Consider the following 13,792-nt stretch of genomic DNA (forward strand, 5'->3'; position numbering starts at 1 on the left):
GCTTTTTCTTACCCTCCTTATCGGAGTTATTGAAAAATCAGTCAATGGGCATCACATCGGCCACCGAGCCAGCTAGAGGCTTACCTACCTATAACCACGTCCTTCGCAGAGAATAGTAGTACTTATATACTATGGTTACAAGCTTTTACTAAACGTAAGTAAATGTATAGCTGAAGAAAGAAGAATTTAAATTACTGTACAGAAGGCACACTCGTTACACGAAGAACTAGACTAATTAGAAGAACGAACCCTGCACCCCTCGTTATCATCCCTTGCCATCGCTCAGTCCCTCCGCGCACCATGTGGCTCGCCCACCTGACCAATAGGTCCCCACGGAGCCTGCGTCCGCTTGAATCCAATCTTGACGCGATTGCAACGGGCCATCTTATCCTGGACCGGGGTCTCCATGCGGAGTACCGTCTCGCGATACAGCGTCGCGGTCGTCCAGTCGTAAGAGCAGCCGATGGCGCGTTGCATACCGCCTTCGGAGCCCGCAAGGAGGAAGCAGACAGGCGGACGAGCGGCCATGAATAGGGTTGCCGTCATGTTGCCTGGTTTGGTGTCAGCCATGTGTTCAACGAGTAGTGGATGGGAGGTGAGAGAAAGCACTTACCAGTGTCTACGAGAGTGAAGATGCGTTGGTCGCCGGGCTGCGCATTCTTACACTTCTCTACGAGCGCCCTAACGGCCGGATCCGAGCATGGGTCGTCAGGCACACACTCGCCATACTCATTCCGATGATGTCGGGACAGCGGACTCGAGAAGGGCGTCCAGCGCATACGACCCAATCGTCCACCGAAGATCTGGCGCTCGATGGTGTCGATATCCATGTACCCCTCGAACCCAAAGAGCCAACCTTGTTGGCCAAGGAATTTGCCAAGGTAAAGCATACGCAGGAGATACGGGGAAAGCCCCAACCAGATGAGCGCGTAAATAAAAAAGGGGATACCGATCACGGGAAAGATAACCATGAGGATGATAGAGAGATAGAAGACGTATCCGCTACTGCGGAGCATATACTCTGCAGCCAGGCGTCTCCAAGTCAGGCGCCGGATGTGCGTGACTTGAGTGAAGGATTTCCAACGGACGTTGGCGGCGCGGCAGCCGTCGAGGATGATGGTGTCGTCCGTTCCAACGCCGGAGATGCTGCACTCTTGAGGGAGGATGTCCCAGAGCTTAGCGTGATAAGCGTCATCCATCGAGTGCCATGGTTGATCTGGAGTCCTAGGAAGGACGCAGATGAGGCGCTCGAGAAGTTGGTCACTGTCGTTTGCCAAGGAGAGTCTGTTACTGTCAGCATTAGACAGCATGATTGACGCAAGAGAAGACCTACCGTGCGAAAGCTTGGAAGGCTGAATCTGTGGGGTCGATCTTCGGTCGGATGCGCAGAAGACCCATCAGCGCATAGCTGTGGTCTCCGGGGAGGTACTGGGTGGTTTCTCGCTTTTGAAGGCACTCAAGAGCCAGCGTAACGAGCTCCAACTGGCTTAGGATGAGGTTGCCTTCATAGTGATCTACCAGCTGCGCGAGTCAACAAGAGGGGTCGCACATGATGGGGCGACAGCCTACCTGGCGCGCAACGCTAGCATCCTGCCTCCATACTTCGACGGTGAACTGATTCTTCGGTACCCGGAGAGGACTTGTAAGATCAGTCCCGCGTGTGTATACTCTAATATCTCTCCCAGCAGGGGCAAGGAGAACCTCCGGGAAAGTCCATATCCGTCTGCCCCATTGCTGTAGCATGAGTTCGGTGGTAGTTATCTCCCCCCTGTCGTTTCGAGGGCGGGCGACGGCTATTGCAACAGAATCGGCTCCCCGAATGACGTCGCAAATGCGGTATACCTGATAAAAATAAGCCTTGATACGCGGAGATAGCTGGAGAATACGCACGTCGTCCTGGAGGGTTTCTTTGTCCGGCATGCATGAGCAGCCGACCCAATAGGCCGTGGCTCCGGCATTGCGCGCAGCGGCGTCCGCAATCTGGTGTAGGGCTTGAAGGTCGTCGGGCATTCGGAATTGCTCTGCCGTGTACGCCACGAAGACATACTTCAAAGTGTTCTCGGCCCTGTATTGAGCGATGTACTGATCTACATTCATGCGCATCGCCGGTTGGCCTTCTTGGCCAAGGAAGTAGAGGTATCTCGGCCTAAGCAGGCGCTCAGCGATTGGATTCGTCTCACCGAAGCGGTGGCCGCGGGGTGTATCTATCTCGAGGGCGTTCCGACAGACTTTCGGATAGCCGATATATCGGTACAGGAATGGGTCATAGTTGCCGTTATTCCTGAACTCGACTTGCTTCGGGCGTGGTGTTCCAATCTAGAACCGCAGTCAGTGAGGCATTGCCTTGAAGGGCCTAGAATACGTACAACAAAACTTATCGCAATAGTAGCGAAGAACCACTTGACGATGATCAAGGGCCAGTCTGCTAAGACGTCAGCACTGTACTGGACGTGTTCTCTTGCCTCTCCTGACGGACATACCCTCGCCAGTGGGACCTCCGTTGCGCACGTAGTCCACATGGTTGAAAGGCCAGTTCGCGAGTCGGAGGTAGAATGGAGCCATGTTTCTGACGAACGTTCTGCGCCATGTGCTGTTCGTCGTGTTGTCATAGATGTCGTCGACGGCTTGCACAACAAGCTTGCTGACCTTGCCGTCGAAAGAGGAGATGTACCGATCATCGCAGTCGCCAGTCCACTCGCGGTCAAACCTTAACAGCTAAGCTATTGCAAAAACAAAGGGGCTCGGTGGCAATACTCACCAGTCAATATGTCGATGCTGTGCGAGCTTCTGATAGCCGAGCCCAGGCTTTCCTATATCACTGTGAGCCATATTAGGACAGCTTCAATAACATGGAACGTACGGTAGAAGTTCGGAAACTGCCATTTGAAGGAGGTATGCGCATCGAACAGATGGAGATAGCCCTTCAGGCGCATAGGCCCCTTCCGCTTCATCGTTGTTAGTCCAGCGACTGGAATACCCGGGGTGAACGCACCGGAACCTGGACATATGTCTGTCCATTTGGGTTGACCATCACGGGAGTGTCGCCATTGGGCGTATACGCTCCATTAAAGATGGAAGTGGTAGCCACCGGCCCCACCTCGTAAGATGATGCGTAGGGTTCCTTGCCGGCCATCTCCACCTTCTTCGCGGGTGAATCTAGCGCAAGCAGGGACAGAGTACCCCGAAAAGGCTAGGTGATGGACTGTACTGCTGTGGGGGTTTCTGAGGAGAGTAGCCGCCTTGATGTGTGGTGGAATACCCCTGTATAGTTGTGTAAGACAAGGCTTCAGGAGAATCAAGAAGAGACCCACCTGGCTTGTATAGGAGGCTTGTTGGCTTAGGTAGATCGGCGTAGAAGATGCGAGGGGTTGAGGTTGTGCGTGTACCGGTGGGGTAGAATAGGGTGGTGTAAGGTCGTAGCCTCCTCCGTGGGGAACCGGGCCCTTTCACGCATCAAGTTAGAGAGGCTTCCCTAAAGATTGAGCGGCAAACATACTGGAGCGGCGAGGGGTTGAGGTTGAGTGTTGGCTAGTGGGCTAGAATAGGATGCTCCAAGATCGTAGCCTCCTCCGTGAGGAATTCTACCCTTTAGAGCATCAAATCAGCGGAGTCTTTCCTAGAACAGTGAATGGCAAACATACCGGAGTTTGATGGTATGGATTGACAGGAGCGATGGGAGAGTTAGAATAGTGTAGATCGTAGCCACCACCGTGGGGAACAGGTGCCTGGTGGGATCTCTTAGCAAAATCTCTGAGGAGAAAGGAGGTGAAGCCTTTACCATCCAAAGTCCGGAATGTGTAGGTCAAGGGGAATCGAGTCCTTGGGTTGAGAATACAAAATATGAGCTATGGTCATGCTCGAAGGCAAGCCTAATATGTATTCTCCTCGAAGGCATCAGGCTGAGCACAGAGATAGGGGCAAAGTCCCCCATCCCCTAGCACATGCCCCTCTCGAAAGTTTGCTCTCGCTAAGGACGCATTGTGGCTTTCCAATGTGATCGCGAGGGATTGGCCGGCACACCGCATAGCTGGCGTTTTCGTTCAGCATTCAGGTGTGAATTTCACCGATGGTGTTGTGCTTGGCAATCGAAAGGCAATCTAGAGCTTCAGGCCTAAGCGATTGCACAAGGTCCGGTGAGCCTGAAGAAGGCGGAGATGAGGAATCAGAGGTCGCCCAGGGTGAAGCCGCGTCGTGTGAAAGATGCATCTCCGAGGTAGTCCTAGGGACCAATGCTAATATTAGACGGGTAGTTTTGGTCGAGACTCCCATGGCCATGGATATCGGGATGTCGATCTTGGATCTCGTGTGACCGTGCGACGTCCAAAAAAGGTGTGTTCCGGCCAACGGGAGGGCACACGCATGGGCCCCCGGTTGACGGGCGCTACACATTAGCTTCCGCTCCTTATTTTGAACCCCGAGGTAATGCCCTGGAGAGGCGCTCCACTTGTTGGTTGAGACGTAATGCGGCCCACGCCTGATACCACGATAGAACGGAGTTTGCCGAAACAATACTTGGTTGGGCAAACGGCATCAAAGTCGCAGCCTTCTCTGGTCGCACAATCTCGCACCCCGAGAAAAGGGAATGTGAGACGAACTTCTGTATGACCGCATGGCCGGAAATGGTCCATACAGATGTAGTCCACAGACCCAGATAACTGTAGCAGGCATGAACAAAACCATTGGCCAAAGCGACCTCGGATGCCCTTGCAGAAGGAGAATCGGTCGCTAATATGCTTGTGGCGGGGATGCGCGTTGATTGGGTTCACACAGCTTCAGCCTTGCGCCACCAAGCCTTTCCTCGTATCTTGTGTAGCGCTGAAGTCTTGGATTGGTAGTGCCATGGGGCCAGAATAAATTGAACCCCCTCTTGTTGCATAATAGCGATCCATTTTCGGTTACAGCCAAGAACGAGGTCCCTGTAAGAGCCTCATGATCGCGGGGGCATTGGAGAGAAATCCTGATTCCAATACTTCCTGCAACAGCCACCTGTACGCATTCTGCGATTAGCTATCAGAGAGGAAATGCTTAGCGAGGATAAGGGTGTTACGTACGATGAGCTTTGCGTACGACACCAAATGGGGCTGAGGATGTTGAGCCGCACCAGCATGGCCAGGCCAGTCCCAAAAGGGCGCGCTCTGAGATCAGGAGCGGTTCTATGGTTTTTACCTTTCCTACGTTGAAGGCCTCCAATGGTGATTCACCCAAAAGCGCGACAGTAAGAACAAGCCTGGGTCTCTAGAGAAACTCAGATCGTACCAGCAAGATACAAGTCCGCGTTCGACGACCATGAGTCTGCCTTCAAGCTTCGCAGAGGATCGCGATCTCCTCCTGAAGGCGTACACTGAAGAGGCGAAGAGGATAGCGAAGGAAAATCGGCTACACTTCCAACAAGGGAATGCGATTGATATTCGCTTGTTTGAATGGTATCAAGATACCACGAAGACCGCGGGTTGCTCGATTACAACGGTTCAGACGCTGGAACAGCCAAAGGAACCTACGGTTCGAATTTTGTACGGGCGACGACATACCCATCTCGATGATCCATACTGACAGGAATAGGCTGGCTCCACGAGACATTCCGCATCCAGAATATGCGAATGGGCTTGTTGAGCTTTTCAAGAGCTGCAATGTTCCGAGCGCGTTCATTGCCGAGAGCTTCCATAATGTCTCCCAGTCGTTCGGCACTCAAAATGACGAGACTGGCGTATATGTATGGTTTCACTTCCTTTCGAAGGACATCAAGGCGCAGAACGTGGATGGTCAGTTGGCCATAGTCAACCGTCCGAAACACGAAAGGGCTCCGGAGGAGTCCGACGAAGCGTGCGAGGAAGACTCTGAGGAAATCGTGGATACCGCTGGTGTACCGGAGCCGCAGCTGAATCAGGCCAACTATCATTGGACCAAGACCGGGGTCGTACTCAGAATCAAAGAGTCGAGAAAGTCACCTTCGACAAAAAGTACATCCACGCCGACTAGCGCCCCGCCCGAGGATCCGGAAGTCACATTACTTTGCTTCGGAAGCCCAAATGCCCTTATTCTTCGTTTCGAGAGGTTGGCGAAAATGGCGTGTTACAAGGACATACTCGATGATCCGTATATGCTCCTAGTCATTGTCGTTGAGGAGATGCACAAGTTGTTGGATGCAGCGGGCTGGTCAGTGGCGTGGACTTTCGGGCCCATTGAAACAGTAGGTACCAATTGGGCGAGTTTGAAGGGAGGTGCTAATCTGAATTTGCAGAGGACCTTTGAAAACGCTCAAGACAATCCGGGCACGGCAGGAAACGAGCTCAATTTTGCGGGGCTGCATAACCTCGCAAAACATACGATATACCTGCACGAGAACTGCGGGTCAGCGCTGGCCACGCTGGAGGACTTACGTGGTTTTCACAAGACTACCCTAGCCGTGCCTCGCAACTCTTCCCAGCAAGCCACCCGACGAGCTCTGAGGTATCGAAGGACGCTCTTCCAATCAACGCAGCGCCGACTTGCTAGTCTGGATCAACGAATGGCGAACATGATCGAGTTGTCCTTCCATCTCGTCACCCAAACCGACAGCCGTACAATGATGTCGGAGAGTAATGCCATGAAAACGATAGCCTTTATGACGCTGATATTCTTGCCTCTAAGTACCGTGGCGACGATTTTTGGCACAGAATTCTTTCACATGTCCGACGACGCGCCGAATCGTATTCAGATGTCTTCGGACATCTGGATCTTGTGGGTTGTTGCTGGTCCATTGACTCTCATGCTCCTCATCATTTGGCGGGTGTGGTATTTGGATGCAAGAGCTAGGCTGGGAGTGGACCCAAAAGGAACTGAGTACATGGGATGGAAGCGCCTGAAGAAGCGTTTCGAGGGCCCATATCTCAAGAGACGAATAATAGGGCGTGCTATGAAGGGCAATAATGAGGGGATTGAATTGAGAAATATGCCATGATTGCATCTTTGGGTGTGCCGCGGATGAGGCGCCGCAGCGCAGGTGGACGCCGACGGGTGAGCGAGTGTGGGAAAGGCCCGATAAGAAGAGGGGTACATATAGCCAGGTGGTGAGGCTCGGACTGGGAGAATAGAGAGCTCGCCGATAGCTGAGCACAGGTCCACGGAGAGGACGAAATCCAGCAAAGATTAACAATATGAGTATATCACAATGCCGGAAGCATGCAACAGGACGAAGGTAAAAGTTTGCGCGTCCGACTCAGGCAGGGCCCCGGGGTGTCATGGACTTGCCGAGGAGGCTATACCGTTTCTGTACTAGCTTTTGTTTTCATTCCCCTCGCGACTTCTTCAGCTCTGGCAACATCGCATTAAGTGCTTCTTGAAAATCTTCAACACATTATTCAAACTTCAATCAACTATCTATTCCTACTCCTTGGCATAGCCGAACAAGCATTTCCTATGCGCATCAGAAGAATCAGAAGCCGCAACAAACCCACCCAGCGCTCCACCCCTCCCGCGAACCAATCCCCTCCTCCACAGCCCCGCCTATGCAACAATCGACCCCTCCCTATGCACCGCCTCAACCTTCTCCTCATACTGATGAAAGATGCCCGTATCCTCGACATGCGTCTCCTCAAACACATCAATCCTTGTACTCGAAAACTTCCTCGCCGGCACGCCCTTCTCAAACAGCAAATCCAGCTCCGCGAACGTCCGTCCCTTCGGCTCCGGCAACCTGAAATACGTATATATAATACAGCAGAAGCAAATGCCTCCCCAGAAGAAACCCGTGTAGTTTTTCCAGTTCCACGCGGACGGGTTGAGCATGTAGGGTGAGAGAACGCTGCAGATGATGCCCACGACGTTGTACAGGTTGCGGCCAAGCACTACGGTTTTGATCTGCAGGCGCCGCGTTGAGAGTTCGGCGACGAGCGAGTAGCAGACGGTGCCGACGGTGAGCTGGTAGAACATGGCCCAGACGATCATGATGGCTCCAGTGGCCATGGCGCCTTGTTGTCGGTGCGATTCTGGGACGAGGCCAAGGAAGCCCATGACAAAGAGCATGGCGCAGAGACCGCAAAGTCCGCCGAGATACAGCGTCCGCCGACCTAGACCAGCTTTCATAAGCCACCACGCGCCGAGCACGCCTGCCATGTTGATGCCGTACTGACCGAGGGCGAAGTCGTACGACGTCGACGGAGGGAGCCCGGCTTGTTGCAGGAAGTAGGATGAATAGCCGGAGAAGGCGTTACCGCTAAGATTCTGAATTGCCCAAGCCATGCAGACGATTTCTGTGCGGCGCAGATCGGTGCCTTTGAAGCAGTCGAGGTAGGTGGCGCCTTGGGTGATTTTCTCTTCGAGGGCGGTCGTGTGGACCATCATAGCGACTGTTTCGTCAGCGTCGAAGTCGGTTTCGCGGTTTAGGTTTGTGAGGCGTAGAAGGGCGTTTTTGGCGTCGTCGAGGCGCCCTTTACGGACTAGCCACCAGGGAGACTCCGGGGCGAGCCAGACGCCAATACAGAGTGGAACGGGCCACATCCATTGTAGGGCATAGGGGATTCTGTAGGACCATTCGTCGTCTCGTGACAGCATGGAACGGATAACTCCAATACCGATAACTTGGCCCAGACCCCAGCAGAAGTTCACATACGTCGTAACTGTCTCCTAGTTAGCCATTGAACACTATCTTATCGAAGGGGCAGAACTTACGATAGCCTCTCAGCGCCACCGGACAAACCTCACTCGCATAAGTAATCGTCAGCGTCTGGAAAACCCCCCACGGAATCCCACAAAGGATTTCCGCAACCAACAAATGCACCACGGTCTGTGCCGTAAAGAAAATCGCCGTGAAGGCAATAATCAGCACCAAGCACGTAATAACGGTATACCTGTAGCCATATCTTTCGCTCACCCACCCATTAATCATCAGCCCAATAATCTCGCCAACAGTAACACCATTGCTCAACCCCGCTTGCCACGGCGCCGAGATCTCGTAGCTGCCGTCGGAAAGCTGCTCCCCATACTTCTTCTGGAACGGCGGGAAGCCGTAGAAGTTGGACAGGAGGCAGACGTCGTAGCCCTCCATGGCGATGCAGGTGCTGATGAGGACCGACCATCCGATGGCCTTTGGGTAGAGCTTGAGACCTTGCCATAGGCTCATGGAGTGCTCTTTTTCAGTGGCGAGACGCGCATCGTTGATGACCTTATCGGCTGCCTTCTTGTGGTCGGTGTCGGTAGGGATATCGGTGCCCGTGGGCTGGATTTCCTTCTCTTCAGCCATTTTGCCCTTGTGCAACTACTGTCAGCGGCACTGCCAATGGCGCACCAAGGACCGAGAAGCTGGGGAAGGGGAAGGGGGAGAATGGCGGACCTGGGACCTGGAACCTGAGGAACAAAAGGTGCATGGTGACAGGGAAACAGGAAGCTTTTAAGCCATAAAATTTTGCGGGGAAATGGTCGCTCGAGCCAGGGTTGTTGGTCGCGTGGTAGAAGTGGAGTTCGGAGAGTTGCTTTGCGCTGTGGTTGGACGGGCGAGTGTTACCTTCCTTCTTCGGGTTAGCATTATCCTTCTTTGGGTTAGCACCTAGGTATGGCGATGGTCGTTGGAATGCCGACGTGGTGCCGAAACCTCGGGCGAAGGAATATTCCAGGCCGGTCTGCGTCGTCCCTGCATTTAGCATCGGCCGGGGATGACCTTGGGAAGGTTCGGACTTCGATCAGGTGAGTGTCGCTGTGGGAGCGCTTCGTACTGTATCGTGACTGACGTCAGACGAAGCCTCTCCAAGCTTTGGGGTGGCTTCGTCAAGAGTTGCCGAGGTTGAACAACGGTTCCGCACAAGCGATGAAATTTCCGCTCCATGGAATCCAATCGAAATTGCCGTATGAATATGTACATCCTAAACAGGCCTGACATCGTATTTCATGCCATGCTCACGTGCTCACACTCCCTTGTCCATGTCCCTTGGTCGTACTTGCTCCCCCGCACCGCCCACCGAGTTTCCACCCTTCTCTGCACCTCCTCCCTGCATTTGCTCTTCTCCGCTACCCCTTTGGTCAACCAACCGTCCTTCATCGCCCGTATGCCCTTGTGTGCCAATCCTCAACCACGGCACGAAGAGCACACCAACGGCCGCAAATGCAGCCGAGAACCAGAACGTCGCCGCATACGGCTCGACCGCATTGTGCGCATAATAGCCAGAGGATGCAGGACTGCTCTGTACAGAGTCGAAGATGGCAGTCGCAATTCCGTAGCCGACGGCCGTGCATAGACGGGTGAGCGTCTGGAAGAGGGAGCCTGCGATGGATTGCCGATTCGGTGGCATGGAGGAGAGGACGTACATCTATGACAAGTTAGTGCTGCCGCTAGGCTTGGCGAGGTCCAAGACTCACGTTTGCGATGATGAACTGGAAGTCCGCTCCCACAACACACAAGCACAGCGCAGGGAAGGAAAACGCCCAGTAGGAGTCTCCATGTCTTTGCACTGCCGCAAGAACGAAGGAGACGACATATGCTATTGCGCCAAGGCCCATGATGAGCTTATTAGACACCTTGTGCTGAATGAGCGCTGCCACAAGATTCGCGAGTAGCCCGCAGACGACCATGGGCAGCATGTGCACGCCCGTCATAAGCGCGGAAAAGCCGAGGACTCTCTGGAAGTAAAGGGCGAGCCAGAAGGAGAGGACGGGGAAGCCAATGAAGCCGCAGACCATGATAGTGAGCAGCTGCGGAGTGGTCAGTCAGCGCGCAATAGAGGTGGAAATTGGATACGTACCAGCGAGAAGTCTCTGTCGTTCCAGATCTTCATATCAATCATCGCATACGGGTACCTCATCTCCCACACCACAAACGCCGCCATTAAGAGAACACCGAGGATCAACAGGACGAGTACGTAGGGCGTTTTCCAGCCATCGGTTGCATCGCTCCCAAGACTATCCTTTATTAGCAAGTGATGTTCTATCTAAATAGCGATAAACCTACCTCAGCGCAGCGCAAAACATGCCAATCCCCAGGATCGTCATCCCCGTACCCGGCAAATCTAATCTCTTGAACGTCTCCTCATTGAATTTCTCTTTCTGCGTCATGTCGTTCGGCACCGTGAACGCTGCCACAACGCTCACCACCAAGTAGACGATGGCCAGCAGCCAGAATGACGCCCTCCAGTTAAAGATCTGCGTCGCTAGACCGGAAAAGATGCTGCCGAAGACAAAGCCTAGCGGGTTGCCAGCGCTGAAGCACCCGAAAACTTTGTTCTTGCGCTTGGATGGTTTGGCGTAGATTGCACCGAGCATGCCTTGGGCGGGAGGTACGGCAGATGCGCTGAAGATACCCAGGACGCCGTTCATGACATCGATAGTGAGACCGTTCTTAGAAAAGCCGGCGCCGAGACAAAAGACGGCGAAGAGGAACATGGAGCCTATGAACATGGACTTGCGCCCAAACAGATCTGCTATACTTCCAAAGAAGAGCAGCAGGGACCCTGAAGACAGTCTAGCCCAGTAAGGATTGCGATGGGAATCGGAAGGTGGCAAGTACGTACGAAGTCGCAGCATTCATCCACGTAATTTCAGCATTCGTCATATGCAAATCGCGCCCCGCAAAAGACGACATGACGATGACGGATCCAGTCAGGAACGCAGCCATAGCAACGGCCATGGTGACGGAAAGCACGAACAAGACTTCCTGGATGGTTGACCCGAAGCATTCTGGTCGCGCGTTGGGGTCTCTGATTGGTGGCGAGACCGCGTCGCCGAGTTCGGCGTCTTCTGACATGTTGAAAAGACTGCAGTCGGGAAAGAAAGAGTTAACGCAACGACGACGGAGACAGAGAGAGAAGACAGAGCGCGCGAAGACTATATTGACGCGTGTCTGCGATGGACTGATCTGATAAAGCATCTCGCGGTCTGCAAAATTAATCAGCGCGGAACTGTGCCCATGCCCATCCATGGTCGGCTTTACTGTCGGAGATGCCCGCGGGCGCCGTCCACGATAGGGCCGTTATTTCGCCCCGATCCACAATTTAGCCAGGGTCCCCGGCTTTCCCCAATATGGATTTCCAGTTGGGGTCGAGAGCCTGATCAATGGGTGCTCGCAGATATTAGAAGCCGGGTATCGACCTGGTATACGTACAATGCATTTTTACAGCTTGAAGACATTCCAATCCTTCAGATCCATCTGCCCCAGCACACCGCCAATTTCGCCCTGGACTTCTCGTCCACCAACCCACAGCTTCTTGCCCGCCCAGTGCTCAATGAAGCCATCTGGTCCCGAGACCAAAATCAGCCTCGACCCCTTCTCCTCTGGCCCTTCGACATGTAGCCGCTTCGCGACATCGCCAGGTTTGATAAACGTCTTCTCCGCGTCGACGTAGTATTGCACGCTGAGTCCTCTGGTGCCTGCTTGGCTGCACTCTTTCAGCGCTTCCAGTTCCTGCACTAGGACGCCCTTGCCCTGGCTGCTGTGCTTGTCCACGACCGCCTGTGGCGCTGCCGTGTGGCCGAGGCCGATCAAGCTCCTCCACCAACTTGTTCCACTGTGTATTATCGGATTCGCGGGTATGTGCTCGTCGCTAACGCCGCCTATGCATTCTTCCCTCCGTCTGTTCGCCCACAGGATGTGCATCTTGCTGCCTGTTCTCCGTCCTAGTGCTTGCGCAACCTGCATCGCAGGCGCGATGCCGGTTCCGCCAGCCAGGAACAAGACCTCTTTAATGTCGTGGGGCAGTTCGCATTCCACGTTCGGGCCTCGCAGCTCGATGGTGGACTTCTCTGCCAGCCGATGCAGATATGTCGACACCTCGCCGCCCTCTTCTTCTCTGATCAAGAGCCTCACATCCTCCGCTTCCTTCTCGCCAGCCTGTATGCCATCTGTCTTCGGGGGCAGCAGTGTATATGCCCGTGCAATCTGCAGCTGCGGCTGCTTGACCTGCACGCTCCACACGCTTCGCTTCCAAGCCTCCTTCACACTCTCGGGATCCGGTGCGCCATCGCGGTGTCGCAGGGTGAATATCGCGCTCGTGTCGGACACGTCTTGCTTGTCGACGAGGGTATACGGCGTGAAGGTGTGGGGGTTTAGCGACGCTTCGGCGGAACCGGGCTTGAAGTGTCGATATGCGGCACCGCCAATGGCAGACGAACCGAAAACGACGAGGACGCCGGGGCGAATGCGTATAAGCCAGGACATTGTGTTATCGAGGACGCGAGCACGGGAGGAGTGCTCCTCGCGGCGGCCTCTTTAAGTGAGCCGTGGTGGTGGTCTGAGGTCTGTCGAGCTCTCGCACGGACCCCATTTCCGCTTTTCACTACCACTTCGAACAAGCCCACCGCGAACCTTGCAAGTCAACCCGCCCATGGCATTGCATCACAGAAAGCTTCAATGCGCTCTCCTCATGGAGTACACCTGGACAAGATGACGTGTGGGGTTACGTCTCGTCTCGCGTAGCTCCGGCATAGCGCAACCCTTTCAGACCCAGCTCCACCCGCGCATTTCCATGCAAAGAGTGGCAGCGATGGTCTGTTCAATGGACTCGTCGTCGGTGGCAGATGTGCTAATTTGATGCATGTCATCTAATTGACAGCGAACGACGAGGAATTCAGGTCAAGTTCCCCCGCGAGTGCTACCTTGAGTGCTGTCAATCTTCATTTCTAAGGAGCACTGGTCTTTTTTCTCTAAGGCCTCTGTCATCGCTTGACAGAACCGTAGTAGGCCTTGCCTGTTAGATCCGGGCTCATACTCATTACATCTGAGCTAGGAAGCACCCTTTGTTTCTTTCGTGGCCGGGGTCGTCCTTAGAGCTGAATTGGCGCCGGTCAGCCTCTAAATTGCGGCGCAGCATCATCGACTGGGGAAAATAACAGG

General features: G+C 54.1%; 6 protein-coding genes across 6 annotated transcripts; 1 reads left to right on the plus strand and 5 right to left on the minus strand.

Moving 5' to 3' along the window:
* Positions 1-282: 282 nt before the first annotated feature.
* Positions 283-2,933, minus strand: BU26DRAFT_424153 (uncharacterized protein; the record flags this gene model as incomplete). The annotated part of the gene is made up of 9 exons (XM_033823551.1): positions 283-551; positions 614-1,284; positions 1,334-1,521; positions 1,570-1,842; positions 1,891-2,316; positions 2,367-2,422; positions 2,481-2,707; positions 2,759-2,810; positions 2,861-2,933. The coding sequence occupies 9 exons, from the start codon at positions 2,931-2,933 to the stop codon at positions 283-285; spliced, it is 2,235 nt and encodes a 744-aa protein (XP_033685650.1).
* A 539-nt stretch (positions 2,934-3,472) lies between these two features.
* BU26DRAFT_267868 (uncharacterized protein) lies at positions 3,473-3,951 on the minus strand. The gene is made up of 3 exons (XM_033821334.1): positions 3,779-3,951; positions 3,642-3,725; positions 3,473-3,586 (listed from the first exon to the last, which is right to left on the minus strand). Exons 1-3 carry the CDS (start codon positions 3,853-3,855, stop codon positions 3,529-3,531), a joined length of 219 nt encoding a protein of 72 aa, XP_033685651.1. The 5' UTR covers positions 3,856-3,951; the 3' UTR covers positions 3,473-3,528.
* Positions 3,952-5,536: 1,585 nt separating this feature from the next.
* BU26DRAFT_480932 (uncharacterized protein) lies at positions 5,537-6,960 on the plus strand (the record flags this gene model as incomplete). Its single annotated transcript, XM_033825718.1, has 2 exons — positions 5,537-6,187; positions 6,239-6,960. 2 exons carry the CDS (start codon positions 5,537-5,539, stop codon positions 6,935-6,937), a joined length of 1,350 nt encoding a protein of 449 aa, XP_033685652.1. The 3' UTR covers positions 6,938-6,960.
* A 453-nt stretch (positions 6,961-7,413) lies between these two features.
* On the minus strand, positions 7,414-9,598 carry BU26DRAFT_603215 (sugar transporter). The gene is made up of 2 exons (XM_033835409.1): positions 8,647-9,598; positions 7,414-8,594 (listed from the first exon to the last, which is right to left on the minus strand). The coding sequence occupies exons 1-2, from the start codon at positions 9,215-9,217 to the stop codon at positions 7,483-7,485; spliced, it is 1,683 nt and encodes a 560-aa protein (XP_033685653.1). The 5' UTR covers positions 9,218-9,598; the 3' UTR covers positions 7,414-7,482.
* A 277-nt stretch (positions 9,599-9,875) lies between these two features.
* BU26DRAFT_529840 (MFS general substrate transporter) lies at positions 9,876-11,590 on the minus strand (the record flags this gene model as incomplete). The annotated part of the gene is made up of 5 exons (XM_033830919.1): positions 9,876-10,277; positions 10,327-10,659; positions 10,710-10,866; positions 10,916-11,425; positions 11,475-11,590. The coding sequence occupies 5 exons, from the start codon at positions 11,588-11,590 to the stop codon at positions 9,876-9,878; spliced, it is 1,518 nt and encodes a 505-aa protein (XP_033685654.1).
* Positions 11,591-11,780: 190 nt separating this feature from the next.
* On the minus strand, positions 11,781-13,219 carry BU26DRAFT_267925 (uncharacterized protein). Its single transcript, XM_033821335.1, has one exon. The coding sequence runs from the start codon at positions 13,115-13,117 to the stop codon at positions 12,074-12,076; it is 1,044 nt and encodes a 347-aa protein (XP_033685655.1). The 5' UTR covers positions 13,118-13,219; the 3' UTR covers positions 11,781-12,073.
* Between the last annotated feature and the right edge of the window lie 573 nt (positions 13,220-13,792).

Source organism: Trematosphaeria pertusa (assembly GCF_010094035.1).
Source record: "Trematosphaeria pertusa strain CBS 122368 unplaced genomic scaffold BU26scaffold_5, whole genome shotgun sequence".
NCBI lineage: Eukaryota > Fungi > Ascomycota > Dothideomycetes > Pleosporales > Trematosphaeriaceae > Trematosphaeria > Trematosphaeria pertusa.

Excerpts from the sequence above, each read along its gene's own strand:
- BU26DRAFT_267868 (XM_033821334.1), bottom strand. The coding sequence starts at position 3,855 with ATGACCATAGCTCATATTTTGTATTCTCAACCCAAGGACTCGATTCCC. Across the intron at positions 3,726-3,778 it reads CACATTCCGGACTTTGGATG|GCACCTGTTCCCCACGGTGG; the intron begins GTAAAGGCTTCA and ends AGATCCCACCAG. Across the intron at positions 3,587-3,641 it reads ATCCATACCATCAAACTCCG|GGTAGAATTCCTCACGGAGG; the intron begins GTATGTTTGCCA and ends GATGCTCTAAAG.
- BU26DRAFT_603215 (XM_033835409.1), bottom strand. The coding sequence starts at position 9,217 with ATGGCTGAAGAGAAGGAAATCCAGCCCACGGGCACCGATATCCCTACC. Across the intron at positions 8,595-8,646 it reads GGTGGCGCTGAGAGGCTATC|TTACGACGTATGTGAACTTC; the intron begins GTAAGTTCTGCC and ends ACTAGGAGACAG.
- BU26DRAFT_267925 (XM_033821335.1), bottom strand. The coding sequence starts at position 13,117 with ATGTCCTGGCTTATACGCATTCGCCCCGGCGTCCTCGTCGTTTTCGGT.